The sequence below is a fragment of the Tenebrio molitor genome, chromosome X, assembly GCF_963966145.1.
Source record: "Tenebrio molitor chromosome X, icTenMoli1.1, whole genome shotgun sequence".
NCBI classification, from domain to species: Eukaryota; Metazoa; Arthropoda; class Insecta; order Coleoptera; family Tenebrionidae; genus Tenebrio; species Tenebrio molitor.
This window is the reverse complement of record NC_091055.1, coordinates 3,441,399-3,456,671: the sequence shown is the minus strand read 5'-3', so window position 1 is coordinate 3,456,671 and position 15,273 is coordinate 3,441,399. Positions and strand designations below refer to the sequence as shown.

The 15,273-nt window shown below is 38.9% G+C and overlaps 1 protein-coding gene across 3 annotated transcripts; it reads left to right on the top strand.

Annotated features, from left to right (window-relative positions):
* The first annotated feature begins 8,518 nt into the window (after positions 1 to 8,518).
* Positions 8,519 to 13,665, top strand: ken (ken and barbie). 3 transcript variants are annotated; one of them, XM_069060966.1, is made up of 4 exons: positions 8,519 to 8,923; positions 10,788 to 11,129; positions 11,189 to 11,530; positions 11,581 to 13,665. In XM_069060966.1, exons 2-4 carry the CDS (start codon positions 10,818 to 10,820, stop codon positions 12,631 to 12,633), a joined length of 1,707 nt encoding a protein of 568 aa, XP_068917067.1. In that variant the 5' UTR covers positions 8,519 to 8,923; positions 10,788 to 10,817; the 3' UTR covers positions 12,634 to 13,665. The 3 variants fall into 3 exon arrangements, with proteins under 3 accessions (XP_068917067.1, XP_068917066.1, XP_068917065.1); XM_069060965.1 differs by lacking the exon at positions 8,519 to 8,923 and adding an exon at positions 8,951 to 9,354; XM_069060964.1 differs by lacking the exon at positions 8,519 to 8,923 and adding an exon at positions 9,366 to 10,309.
* The last annotated feature ends 1,608 nt before the right edge of the window (positions 13,666 to 15,273 follow it).

Below are 15,273 nucleotides of genomic sequence, written 5' to 3'. Positions count from 1 at the left end.
TATGATTTTTGCCGTTCTGTTGCATATTATGCATAGTATCAAATAGAAAAACAGAGGTTATGTAAGTCCATTAATGACAGGTTTTTAATAGACTGTTCTAAGATAAAAGAATATAGAAAACCTGAAGAAAATCACAAGCAAAACGACTAAGACGTCGAACTCACAGCTGACGCTAAGATTTAATAATTTGACATTTGGCTGATTTGACGGCTTCAACGGCTCGACTTAGTTCGACACAATAAAATTATAGAGCCGCACAATTCCACAAGACTCTTGATATACGTTCTTTTAGAGACAGTTTCTATCGAGCGATCCAATGAATTTGTTATTAAAGTTGGCGCTGGAACTGAAGCCGTAGGTCTTTTTGAATCGATACACTTATTTGTGTATAAATTAATGTTACAAAATGCTATCAGTGGAGTCAAACGAAGGGCCCGTTTGTGCTTAGAACAAAATGGTGAACACTTTCAGCATCTGTTGTAGCATTGTTTAATAAAATAAACATTAACCTTGTAATTTTTCTCTTAATCTCTCGAATCCTTAATTCGCTATTTTCTGTTTTACAATTGTCATTAAATGTGACGTTTGCCGCGATAGTTCAAAATTAGACATGCGTTAACAGTTCCAGCGCCAACTCTAATAACAAATTCAATGGATCGCACGAAATATACAGTGTGGTAGCTAGTTATGGAATAAATTCAGTAATTTCAAAACTAATGAAAACGCTGAAACAGGTCAATTTTTGTTTTTAATAATGCTTATTTTAAGTTGCTTCACTTGTTCATGCCGTCATCCATTTTTGAGCTATGACGTCACACTCTTTTTTTTAATGTAATGCAATAATTTTTGTTTTAGTTTTGGATAGTACCCAGACCGATTACGCTAGGTCACTTCAAAATCGCGAGCTTTCGCTTAAAAATCAACTTTTTCAAATCGATTTTTTTTGTTATACATATTCTTATTAATCATGTTAGTCCTCATACAAATTTGAAAAAAAAACTCAGGAAAAGTCAGAGGCGTTGCATGTGGGAGGGGGTTTTGTCGATGTTGACAAATATATTTTTTTTGTTAATTCAATTTTGTCAATTACATCTATTGCAAATTTAGTGACATTAAAAATGCAAAAAATGAAATTATGAAAAATAACGGGGGTGGGGAGGGGGGTTGTTGGGGGTAGTTTGGTAAAGTAAAAAAAAAAGAAAATTATGTTTATAAAATGTGAATACGAGATAACAGTGATATAAATTTTCCTTCAAATCAAATTTTTCTCATGGAAAACATTGAAAAGTTCCTCGCTGCAAAAGCGGGTTTTTTGGGCCAAGTAGCACAAAAGTTTGTTGTGTACACTCGTTTCTTTGAAATGTTGTAACATATAATGCATGTTTTCCTTTTCCTCCATTCGCCGTCATTTTTTACTGCTGCGGTGTAGAGTTATTTCCTCGATTCCATGTTACGTTTTCTTTTGTTCTTATTTTCTATTTCTTTGCTTTCATATTTTTTCTTCATGTTTGTTATAAGCAGGTGAAAATTTTTCTAAAATTTCTAAAAAAAATAAACGATAGATACAGTAAAAACGAAACGGACATAATCCAGCCTCAAATAATGAGATACCATATTCTTCGCGTTTGTAAGAGAACAAAGAATTTTGTTGCCACAGGTGGCAACATGGAATATGGGAACGTACTAAGAAGGTTGCCACCTGTGGTAACATGGAGGTGAAGGGGTTAATGCCCTTTGTAACAAATCCTACATGATATCTTTTTATACATGTATGTATGTATTTACATTTAAAAAAAATGCGTATGACGTCAGAATTCTGAAGGAGATGACGTCACAAATAGGTGCAATAATTTAAGACCACTTTAAAATAAAAGTTGACCTGTTTTAGCGCTTTACAAAAATATCATTCGTTTTGAAATTACTGAATTTATTCAATAAGTAGTTTTCAGACTGTATATTTCTTAATTCAGACCTTTACCTCTATAATAAAATAGCGTATAGAGATCTTCACGATTTTAAAATTAATTCAAAATTCTGTTAGAAATTGCACACATTTTTTTAGTGCAATACGAGACGCCACTGCCTATTACAGAAGCCTGTAGATAAATGTAGATTTTTTACATAATATTCGTCTATTTTTCAAGTTTTTGGCAATTAGGCAAAAAGTGCAATTGTAATTTTTCTGAGTTAAGAATAAACTGTGTGATGTATTTATTTTTGAAAAATTCTACCAATTGGCAATTTTTCTATGGTTCAAGGCTGCAAACAGCGAAGTAGCTTGTCGGCGAAATTTGCATTTATGGACTACTGTTTTGTGTTAACATAAAACATGTACATACATATTGGGTGAGTTGATCAATGAACGTTCAATCAGATACATTGTTTATTTATTAAAAGCGTTAGAATTTGAAAAACATTAAAGGGATTTTGACATTATCGTTTGGTTGGAAATTTGCATCAACAAGTGGTTGTTATGTATCGTTAAAAGAGAATGTAAGTATGTACTATTCATGCATATTTAGAAATACAGATATGTGTATTAACTACTTGCACTACTATGACACCAAAACTCACTGTAACCTTGATTGTTATTAAATAACACTTAGAATAAAAGATTAGTAATGCAATACGTAAGCGCGTTATTGTTTCATGTGGAAGGGTATAAGCTCAGAAGGTTCCAATATTCAAATTTGTTACTAATAAATATTTAAATAAAAGAGAATGCTGACAAGATTCAGTAAAAATAACTTCAACTTTTTTTGGTGGAACGGAATCGAAACACAGCTCAAGGTTCTTTCTAAACAAAAGTGTAAACGAAACATTCACTTACTACCTTGATGAAATTATAATACAGATTACTAAGAGACAGAAATACGTGATGTTTTCCTGTCTCATTAGAGGCTTTTCATACTTGTTTGACAAATTTAACAAATTTCAATGATGTCGCCGGAAATAATATTGTCGAGTCGTAATTAATTTCTGGTCGGGCTGTGATTCCTAATTTTCAGTTTTAATTTAATATTTCTCCTTGAATCTATTTACATGTCGTCCATTATCTAACGCGATTAATGATCGAAGTCACCATCATTATCTCCACACAGCTTTATGGACTTACCACTAATCACCGACTTGCTGCTGAAGGTTTCCTTTAATTGGAAAAAACTCTCAGAAGATTCTTCCGGCGAATCACTTCATACAAAACAATCCGCTTTGACCAATTTTTCCACACGAGAAGCCTCGTCATGGGTTGAGAACACTCCTCAAAATCTGACTATTTTTTGAAAAACTTCCATCAGAAGCCAGACAAATATTTTTACACGATCATTTTGCTTTCCGAGAACTGTCCAAATCGATGGAAATTATGTATCTGTCAAGACAAATTCCACCGCATGATTCGGCCGAGTCCGGTTAACCGCGACTTCGGATAATTACGAGAAGCGTTTATTTCTACCAAATTCTCAAAAATACATCACAAATTTATTCTGACAGACAAAAGATCTTCAATAGGAACCAAAATTCCTAATTTGGCGTCGTTGTTAACGCCAGTGGAGGCGGAAAAAATTAACACTTGATCTTGGACCGTGTTAATTTTTTTCACACTTTTATGTGTTACGGTCACCACGTGAATGCGCGAATCAGACAAGTCAACTGAAACTTGAACAAAATTTAAATTATCAAAACAAGATTGCCTTTTTTCAAAAAGTTTTGATAATTTACTCGATTCCGATTAACCGGAAACCACTGACTGTACTTCGGATAATAGATTAATCATTTCAACTGGAGTTTATCGAGTCAAGACTTTTATTCTTTTGTATTCTTGGTTTTGTAATCATGTCTAATCCATAATTTTTGAATAAAGTGGCTCAGAAGGCAACTCAAAAAAAATAAAACAAGAATTTATTTTAAGTTTTATTTGAACTAGTTATTAAAGTGGACACAAGAGTGTAATCTAAATGGTACCGACTACTGGAATGGCCAAGAAAACACTCGATTTGAGAATATTAAATACATAAATATATTACGAACTTGTTATAACTAAATGTCATCGACTTTTTCATTTTAAGCAGTAATTAACACGTCATGTTTTGGAGATTAAGAAGAGTGTCAATTCTTTCAGAGAGAAATTTAAACGAGCTAGTACCACAAGGTGAAAAACTATTAAAAAATTGTCTGACTGTTGAATCGTTAAAAAATCTTAAAAGAACTTGCAATCAAGACATTTCAAAGTGTTGAAAAACTATTCCCACCGTAAGAATGTAATAATTTGCTAATTATTGTAATTAGTGGTACAAAAAGTTCCATCCTTGACTTTTGTGGACCTTTATATTGCGATAAGCCGCTCCTACTACTTTGTGACTTATGTAGTGAGTTCCTTCGCTTATTTATTGATCAACAAATCAAATTTAAAAAAATGTATATTTCGCGGTCAGAAGGTCTCCTATTCCAAAACATTTGCCGAACCTCGGGGTATTTAAAGAGTTGCAAAAAACTCTTAGCAATTATCTTCAAATAAAAAAAAAAACAATCGACCAGCAACCAATTCTTACTCTTCACAACCTATTCCAGTCTTGTTCATCCCACAACATAATTCTCGAATTGTCGTAAGATAATTTGATTATTATTTATTCTTGTCTTAAATCGACTCGTTCGACAAAAAACTTTATGGTAATTGCCGAAAATTTGCAAAACTGGTGTTTTTTTTTAACATCCTGTAGGCGCAAGAGAGCGCGACACATTGTCGCGCTCGCTCTGGAGTTAACGCAACCGTCGAATTAACTATTATTACATCTCACCACAAAATTTGGTCATTTGTTATTGTTGTTGATGAATTGTCACAACAACGACAAGATCCTGAGGCGAGCGGACGGTAAAAGAATTTTAAAATACAAGTGTGATATAAGAAATGGTCGTACAGTTGTTTACGCAACGTTTTGGCCATATCTGTAACATATTTCTATCCGTTCATCCATGAGGGAAAGTTGAATTTTACGTGTTACAAGTTACAATATCTTTCTAAAAGTATGGACGTGGGTACGGTCACAATGATTTATGTTTTTGGAAAATGTAAAAAATTTGACTCGTTGCAGAACTGTGACTATTAAACGACTCAATAACGAGCGGAAGTGGGTTAAAAAAATATTTACATTTATTACAAATTGTGTTATGGTGCTAAGCTAAATAGGTGTTGTTTGACTACGCGGGATAAGAGTAATTCAATGAAAATCTTACATTAATTACACATTCAGTAAACATATTTACTAACTCAATGACAGAGTTATTTTATTAGTCACGTAATAATAACACATGTGCGGCCTGCTACCATTTCATTATCTGCAATTCCTCGTGCAGAAGGATCGACAATTAGACAATTTCCTTTTTGGGGGAGCGTCGAGGCGGTCGAAAAAATTTCGTCCTGGAGCCCACGCGCGTGCACTTTCGTTGGCAGTTTTGAAAAGTTGTCAGGATTGCGAGTATGATCGAATTAAGAATTAAAGTAACGCATTACGTAATTGCGCAGGTAGACCTAGTGTTCGCGAGAAAGTGAACAATTACTTGAAAAGTCGGCGATTTTTGGCGTTATCGATGTAGCGCCGGTTATTGTAAGAAAGTAATGGTAATAGTGAAATTAAATTATGACATAATTTTGCGAATTGGCTGAATTTTTATAACCTCGCAATGAAATACACTGTATGAACGTATACATAATACCTGCTCACGGATACTTTCACCCAAACCAAAGACGTTCCAGTATTATGCAATAGGTGTGTGCACACATAGAAAATAGTTTTGATCACGAAGCCGACGTCTCATTATTCGTAATTCTGCTCCATTTCGGGTGCACGCCATGTTGTCATCGCGTCTGGATCGGTTCCGCCATTTTTAATAAGATTTGAGCGTTTGTGCCGCCTCTATTGTGTACCTCCGCACAATAAATTCTTTTGACACTTGTGACTTTTACTTTCAATGTCATATTCGGCAATAAAATAGAACGGTTTAACAACGGAATAAAGCACAAATGTTCATATTGTGTTTAATTTAATTACTTCACGGAAAAAACTTCCAAAAGTAAGCAATTTCCTGTTTGGCGATTTCGAAATTGCAAAAAACTTTATTAATGGACCGAGATTAACTTAATCTCATTTGCTTAAAACGAAACGGTGAGTCTGCGAGAGAAACATATTTCTCTGATCTTCTAAAATGTCAACAATAATATTAACACATCAGGTGAAAGCAATCTGAATAACAATACCTCCACGACCGTTTGCTCTGACGATCGTAATGGAAATGCTAAGCGAGCGATTAAGAAAACTCATTGATAACTATTTTACTTCATTTCTTTTCCACGAGAACGTCAACGTGTCTTGCACATGTGATCTAAATAGCATAAATATATTCAGCTGCTGAATCATTAGACACTGTTACAGTTGTAATTAATATAAACACCATAATCAATTTTGATACTTCCAGGCTATTTTCCTGTCTCTCCAAACAAAAAGTTTTTTTTTTACCTATTCTCTTTCATTTCTGTTCATCTAGTTTTGTTGTCTTAATTTGTTTGTGAGTTGTGACAGCTCAGAACCCTCGAAACAATTTTCATTAGTCATTGTTTGGGTACTAGTGCAAGTGTAACTTGCATTTGCAAAATTAGCAACAAATACCTTCGAACGGACAATTAAAATTTCGAAAAACTTATACACCAGCTATTAATTATTTTTCCAGGGTTGGCACAGCTGATAACGCAATCTGGTGTACTATTAACATTACAAAAAACAATTATTGTTTTTTTAATAAGAATTAGATAATATCTTTTGTATTACAAATATTTATCTTCATTACTCCATTTGACAATGACCTAAAAAATAACTAGCCGGCTGATGAATTTAAATTGACATATGCAAAGCAATGGAGTCGTCCTATTTTAGCCAAATTAGATTGTTATAAATAATTTGTTCCTACTTATTCTTCATTAAAAGTCAATCTATGGATATTCGTCGGAAGTGACTTGCCAATTAAGTGTCCCAGTATCAAATATAAATTTCAATCAAGAAGAGCCAGTCGTGTTTGTTTTTCCCCAAACTCGATTGTTCTCCTCCAAGTGCCGAATATACCTATTTGTTGTTTAGTTTATTGACGTCAACAGTTACATTATTTATTAGAACGACTGACAACAGTATTTTGTAAATTATAACGTAAACAATAAAAAGTACACTTATGCTTTTTATTGCATTTTTCTCTGGTCTTGACGTAAAAACTGATCTGAAAATTTTTAAACATCGCGAAATAAGTGATCGGCGACAACTTATAAAATGTGTACTTGTTAACTGTTGGAGGACCGCGTAAAAGTAGTTTTACCCCCGCCAGTCAATTTCCTAGTTACGCCACTGACTGTTTCCTTACTGTTACTCGATCAGGGCAGACAGAAAAATGATACTTGTCATTTGAAAATGAAATCGTAAGTTGTGAATAAGTAGAAAAAGAAAATTTCAGACGGAATGGAGAGTAGGTAATAGTGGCAATAAAATTGTGTTTAGCTGAGGGTGGCGAGGGCGGGGCTCGAGGGTTTCGCTTGTGTCGAACAGAAACAGAGAATTTGTTTGCATCCCTTTTTACCTCACAGTAGTCATCGGAAGAAAAACTAACCACCACCAGTAGTACTTGCATTTTTTCGTACAAAATAAGCTTCCGCCGCTTCCGAGATTCGTGTTCGATCGTATCTTACAAAAAACTCGTCACACAAGTGTTTGATAACTAATTGCAAATAGGTTTTCGTGGCTTAAGGGAATTGAGGCACAGTGGCGTAACTAGAAGAAGGAAATAGGGCACCGTCTGTGGGAACTCGACAGTTTCTACAGGACGGTTTTCAGTTCGACAACAGGGTCGTTAATATTCGTCCACCAGATAGCAAGTAAGGTTGGCAGAGTCACTTCCTAGTACTTTTCTGCTTGATATGCTCGGCAGATTTTATTTAAATTTGTATGTTTGGGAGTTAGCAGCGATCACGTTTACACGTTTTAATTAGTTGTAGTTGCGGTTTATGTAAAAAATACTTCTGATTTCGTGCGTACGCATGATCTCATTTGACGTTTTCGATATTTGACACACTTTCAGAGGGTGTTAATTTGGACAGTTTTGGTTACGATAGTGATGCCAGATTGAGAATAAATTTGATCGAAATGTCGACAACTGAGAAATCTGCGATATCTACTGTACCGGCGAAGGACAATTTTCGAATTGGAAACCGCTGAAATGTGTTATTTCGATTTACGTTTTAGTATTTTGGAAAGTAATGAAATTGAAAAGTTTTGAATGGAGCGTACGTGTGTGTGGTTGGAGTTGGTTGGCAATCTGCATAATCTTGTGTCTTTGGAAACGTCAAACATTTGACGTGTGTCAAATTAAGTGTCATCTGGAAGATTAAGGCGACATTGTTGTTGTAAGTCGTCGAAAAAAATGAGTCAGATAAGTAGGTACGTTGCGTCGAGGTCGCAAATGAATTGTTGTTCAGACATTGTAATGCGCCTCGGTTATATTATTATAATTTTTACCTGTGAGGATCAAGAAGTGCAAAGTGATTCGCGGCGGGGAGAGCGGATGTTCAAAGTTTCAAGGATGCTTCGATCCTGCAGTCTCGACTTGTGTTCGCTGTACTCGTTAACAATAATTGCCATGTGACTATCGACCCATATCCGATTATGTAAGGTCTCCGAGTTGGCCGAGTGGCTTCCACTTGTTGAGCATCACCGATCATGACTCATTAAGCCAAATTCGAAATAATTCGAGATGGAGCGAGAAAGGGGGCAACCGGGGTGTGGAGAACGGTCCCTAAAGATGTGTTGCGGAGTCGCGTTGTTGTTGCCGTGTCAGTTCAACCAAGACCACTTTCACTTCCCTACAAAGCGGGGACCTTGAAGGTTTTAAACAGGTAAAATCAGTCTCGAGGACAGTCGAACCAACACAAAACGATCCATTACTTAATACAACGGCAACGGCTGGTCTTGTTGCGCCACTCCGTCCTCACTTATTGTCAAGAAAGAGGCCATCAAGGGCTGACGATTTTGAGAATCGTTCGATGGACGAATCGAACCGAATTTGTACCGAATTGTCCTGTTTTGGAGGTCGAGATTTGGGGTCCACCAGACAAACATTACGCGATAGTGAAAGTGCTACGCTATGGCTACTTTCCCTCGCATAACGTAATACTAACATAACAATAGCTATTACGGCGCTTACGCTGCGCTAATTTCTCCGTAGTTGGTAGTTGATAGTTGATATAGATGATGATAGTTGGTGCGAGGTGGTGGAGTAGCGTGTGCGTGTGTTGTGCACGGTGAGATATCGAGGAGATGTTCGCAGGTAAAAAGAAAAAGGAAGAATCTGTCGGGTTCGAAGTGGTACCACCGAGTCAGGAGCGAGTTGCGAATTAGAATATAACGAAAGGCTGAAAAAACCATTATTAGATCTTTCTATTCCCAGCGCCGCTATTGCATCGGTATTATACAACCGTTCCCCCTCTAGTGGGTATTGTGAAAGTCCGGTTGTGGTGGCCCCTGTTTGGGCCCCGCTTGCGACGAGTCTCCTTGGCGAAGCCGGTGAAAGCAATCGAAACGGTCGGAATGCTGCTGCTAGCACCGGCTGCTGCTGCAACCGGCGAAGTGACGAATGCAAAATTACACCACTCGCGTACCCGACTAAAATAGAATTCGTGGCGAAATGCCGCCACGCTTTGCCAAATAGTACGACGAGAGGCAAAAAGCCGCCACCGCGCGCAGTCGCTCCTTCCGACCTTGAAAATAGAGAAAGAGGAGTCGCAAGCGAGCCAGCAATAGGAAAAAAACTTGCGTGTAGTGGGGATCGAAGAGAAAAGAGGGGAAAGTAAAGGGAGAAATTAAGAGTTAGTAGTATTATGTTTGATCCCGTGAGCAGCAAACCTGATGCGAATATTTTTGCACCGGTCGTGGTGGCACTTCGGGGGTGGCAGTGATCGAGCGATCGAGTCACCGAAAGCTATTTTCAGGAGTCGAGGAAACTTGCTCGAACGGCGAGCACCGTCGTGTTGTGAAGGCTCGCGTTCGCTCACTTTTACTTTCATTTGTGGCGCAACACGGTGTCGAGAGTCGTGCCCCAAAAATATAATCCACTCGACGCGAGGCTGCCAACCAAGAACGCGGTGCGACTGTCGATGGTAGTGTCGTTGGAGTGCTGAGTGGAGAGCTATGATGGCTCGGTGTGGTGGTGCATCCTCTGGTGCTCGCGGCTGCCCCACGGATACCACAGTCGCGGGTGCCCTCTAGGACTCTATTATCTCCGGGTGAGTACCACCACCGAGCGCCACCCCTGCAACCTGTTGACGACGGCTCCGGTACCGAACGCGAACATTTACCCGCGCATTGTTTCGGCGCGCCTCGTGCGCTAACCGCTTTCGATTCACACGTTATTATGTAATTGACATTTCTATCCGTTCTTTTCTTTTGTGTTGCACCATTCCCGCAACTCCGCATTCTTCGTTCTTTTTTAACGCAAATCGAAAAATCAACTCTTTTCTTCTTCACCCTACTTCGACACATTTCTCCGTTCGATATCGCCCGCCTACCGCGAATCAACGAACAATCGTCAAACGAAAATGAAAGTCACAAACGCGAGAGAGCGATGTATTTGCTAATTCGAACGAACACCTGTACCCGTGAGGCGTGTCTCCGCAAATCATGTTTACCTTTCAAAGTCTCTTGTTATCTTATTTTTTCGAATTGCACGATCCTCGCAACTACTGAAATTGGAAATGCTCCTAGGTTGTCCTTGACAAAATTACTAAATTCGCCATGTACTCGGAGGAACAGGATTCCCACGGCTTATTAACCTTGCATTATGGCAAACATCATGCAACTATAGTGGACGAGATTAAAACTTGCTTTGCATCAGAGAACTTCGCCGATATGACATTCATATGTGACGATAAAACAACTTTGAGCGCCCACAAGTTGATAATGGCCGCAGCAAGTCCTCTTGTACGTCGAATTCTCGGGGAGAGCGTCCACGCTCACGGGCCCAGCGTAGTGCTCATTCCTGGAATAAAAAGTTGCCACCTCCGACATCTGCTTGACTTCCTCTACAACGGTCAAGCTTGCGTTAAGGTGAGACGACGATCCTCGACGTTCGTCTCTTCGACCGTAATTGCAAACTTATTTTCCAGTCTAGCGAATTGGACAGCATACAGGAATTGTTCGAACTGTTGCAAATCAAATCGGACATGTGGCAGTCTTCCACCACCGAAGAGGCCAAATGTCAGTCCGATGATGGCAACAGTTGGGCGCCACCCCAAGAAAGCGACAATCCAGATCTGGTACTGGTCAAACGAGAAACTGACGACGACGAAAAAGAAGAAGGCGAGATCAAAGACGACGAAGACGACGCGCTGGAAGATAACAACACGTCGGACGAAGAGGGTGTCTCGCCCAATCCTGTCAATCTGTCTTTGAACACGAAAAACGTGGACGAAGACAAGGACAACGACGACGACAACAACAGTTCAGAGGTGAGTCGATCGCGTCATTCCATATCGAGTGACAGTTTTTGATTTGTCAGCAACCCGAGAAGAAGAATTCGGAAGTGCTCAAGATCGGACAGACCACGGTGAAGATCGCCCCGAAGGTGCACGAACTGTCGCAGTTTCATCATCACAGGATGAAACGCAAAAACATGTACATAGAACCGATAGACTTGAAGCACCAAGAAGAGTTGTCGCAGCTGAAGCCGCCGATCGCTGACCAAAAGTTGATATCTTTGGTGCAAAGCCCCGACAATTACGTCGTCACGCCCCACAGAAAACGCAGACCCGGTTTCCACAACTCCCCGGCTCAGAACCCTCCCTTCGTTCCATTTTCGCCGTCGTATATTGACGACGCATTGCACCACCAGCATCACAGATACAAGAACTTGCCGCCGCTGATCGCGGCCCACCACCCCTTGTCGCTGTCCGCCCCGCCGTTCCTGGTCGACCGGACGCATACTCCTACCCCGGGGCAGCACCCCGACACCGGGGGACCCCCGGACAACGTGGTGGTGAAATACCGACCCCCCAGCGCCGATCAGGGGTTGACGTCGTCCGACACGTACCAGAGCTTCGAGCACACCTGGGGCGCCTGGTCGCTGTGCCAGACGCAAGTGAATCCGTCGCCGAGCAACGAGGAGTCGAGGGAGCCGCCGGCGTCGTTCTCCGCAAGTGGTGGTGGTGGTGGCGGTGGTAGTGGTGGTGGTGATACGGCCGAGAGTTCGTCGCACGGTCAGATCGGCACGAAACAAGTACTACCGACAGTGCAAGTTCGGGAGTATCGGTGTGAATACTGTGGCAAACAATTCGGGATGTCGTGGAACCTGAAGACGCACCTGAGGGTGCACACGGGGGAGAAGCCGTTCGCGTGTCGACTGTGCGTGGCGATGTTCAAGCAGAAGGCTCACCTCTTGAAGCACTTGTGTTCCGTGCACAGGAACGTTATCTCGTCGAACGACGGCAACTCGGGACGATTCAATTGCTGCTTTTGCCCGCTCTCGTTCGAGTCCTTGCCGGAGCTGATCAGGCACTTGTCAGGACCACACAATAATCTGCTCCTCAGCAAAAACATGCACGAGCTCAAGTAGCATTACATTCCGTTCTTGGTGAGGTCGTATACGATTCTAGAGAACGACCACATCGATTTTGACGTTGAAGCGTCGCAATGTGATATAGATCGATCCCAACAGTGCCTTTCTGCATCTCGCGTGGACCTAGGTGTAGTAGTCGGCAACCCTCAGGGATGTAGTCTGTAGTTTTAGTCTTGATGCGGTTAGGCACGGAAGCGACGGGACCAGTTGTGCCTCTAACACGATCGACGCCTTCCTTATTGTGTTATAGTTGTATTATTAGACATAATCTCGACCGACGTTGTGTTCAATGACTTTGCGTACCTAATGCTATGCGTGGTGTGTATGACAAGTGATCCGTGTCGTCATTTTGGCTGGTCCAATTTTAATCGAGTTGTACATTGTTCATGTAAATTATTGCGATGGACAAATCGCCCACTGTTATATACATCACAAGTGGATGCATATACTATACAGTAGGTACATCAACCAAAAATGCTGCGCATTTTCGATACCGATCACAATAACCTTGCGTTTAAGTCGTAAATCGTCTCTCCCAAAGCATTTTTAGTTTTTGTACGTGAAATTTGTATATTTTTGCTGATCTATATAGTTTTTACTACAAAACTGGAAAAATCGAACGTATATTTTTTATATACACACCAAAGAAGTAAAAATTAGGTTCACTTTAAATGGATATGACTCTACAATTAACTTATTCATCTTTTTTTTTTTTTTAAATCGCTCTCATTTTAATACTTCCGTGAATGGAGTAAAGGCCATCATACGTAGTTTCCTTAGCTTAGTTGCGGTAGTAAAAAGAGGTAAACACTAAATTCCAGACTTGCTTCGCAGGTTGTATTTTTTATTTCAACGTTAGATTTAAAATCCAAACCAATACAAGAAATGAAAAAGTATATTGGCATGATTGTTTTCATACAAAACGACGTGGTACAAATGTGGTAAAGTAGTAATTTTGTTAGGTTTGTGAAATGTACATATAGTTTGTAAATAGTGTATTTACGAAAATAAAACAATTTTTTTATGTAATTTTTTTACACGCTGACCGGCCTCGATAGCGAAAATCGCACAGTTTCGCCGACAAGTGACAGGTAGGTTGTCGATAATTTTTTTACAGATACATTCATCAACACGCAGGACACGTCACGTCTTTCGAACACCGAATTTGCTCCCCGCTGTACAATTTCCGGTTTCGATTTTTAAAGTCATTTTTGCCGACAAAAAATGGTCAAAAATAAGTTTGTTTTCAATTTTGGATGGTCGGGAGAAAATGGTTGCGTAACATGTGACAGAACAAAATAAACAGTGTGCGTTGACAATATGTGTGTATAACACACGCTCCAAAAGTCGTGCCATTTAAAAAGTAATAATGGTCTTGATCACGTAATTATGACTAATTGTCTTAATGAAGCGCAAGGAAAACAAATTAAACAGTCTCAGAATGTGACTTTTAAATATCAGAAGTCCTGTTAATATTTATATTTAAGAATCAAAGTGATATCGGAAAACCTGTTCGACCAATATTTTGCGAACGGCAAGATCTCGTTGAAATTACAGAAAACTGCCGTATTGACATCTTATTTAACCACAACATTGCATATATTTTTAAAACTTTATCAATAGTTTTGTATTACGCGATCGTCGTATAACACGAAAATTTATGAGTTCATGCAAAAATATACAGAGTTGCCCATTTAAAATTTAAATGTCGAAGGTCTTTCCAGTAATATGAGATGTGACAAATTAATAATGATGACATGGTGACTATACAAATCGATAGCGCTCATTTTATACATATTTATTGATACGCTCGTCTAGTATCTTTGACTGCATGTATAACAGGGAAAAATTATTATTTGTTTTTAGTTTGTTAAATGATCACATCGATTATGCAGTTAAGGGTTATATTTAGTGTGATATTTCTCCACATGCTTTTCAATTACTTTTATAGAACGTTTCTCTGTTTGACTATGTCACCGGCATTTGTTACGTTCTCTTTGACAACTTTGTAGACAGCCGTCTGCCTCATTACTTTATCCACCTACCCATTATCTTTTCTCTTTTTTAATGTGCTTCTCTCTCTGACACATTTGCTATATCTTCCTGTTATTTAGCGACATTGGACCAGTCTCGGTCACTTTTTCCTTTACAAGTGATACGTTTTTTGTTTGTTTTTTTGAACAAAATTTTTGCCCGTTTCGTACAGTCCCCAAAATTTCTTTATTGTGCCAGAAATTGTACAATTTTATTTTACATACAATCCAATTGGACCTGTTCTACATTTTATTTCATTTGATTTGATCCAATGTAATCTTTGTTAAATACTTTTGTAAATTGTCAAAGAATTGTTGCCATGGCACCTTACCAAGTGTCATTTGTATTCCAACAAAATCTCCAAAGGGATGTCAACGGTCAATGAAAAATCGCAATAGATAACTTACGTTCAGAAGGCTTAGCAACAATTTCAAGCAGTTAGTAAAAATATCACGTTTACTGTTTATTACGCTTTGATTTGCATTCTCAGATTTGAAACTTATATTATCGAAAAATTTTGTTTCGCATTACCATTTACATTATTTAAATTTTACAACTTGGCTTTATGTGCGCTATAACTGGCAACAATAGTGGCGGCCAGGC

Coding starts and splice junctions, on each gene's coding strand:
- ken (XM_069060966.1), top strand. CDS start 10,818: ATGTACTCGGAGGAACAGGATTCCCACGGCTTATTAACCTTGCATTAT. Junction 11,130..11,188: donor ACGGTCAAGCTTGCGTTAAG/GTGAGACGACGA, acceptor CTTATTTTCCAG/TCTAGCGAATTGGACAGCAT. Junction 11,531..11,580: donor ACGACAACAACAGTTCAGAG/GTGAGTCGATCG, acceptor TTGATTTGTCAG/CAACCCGAGAAGAAGAATTC.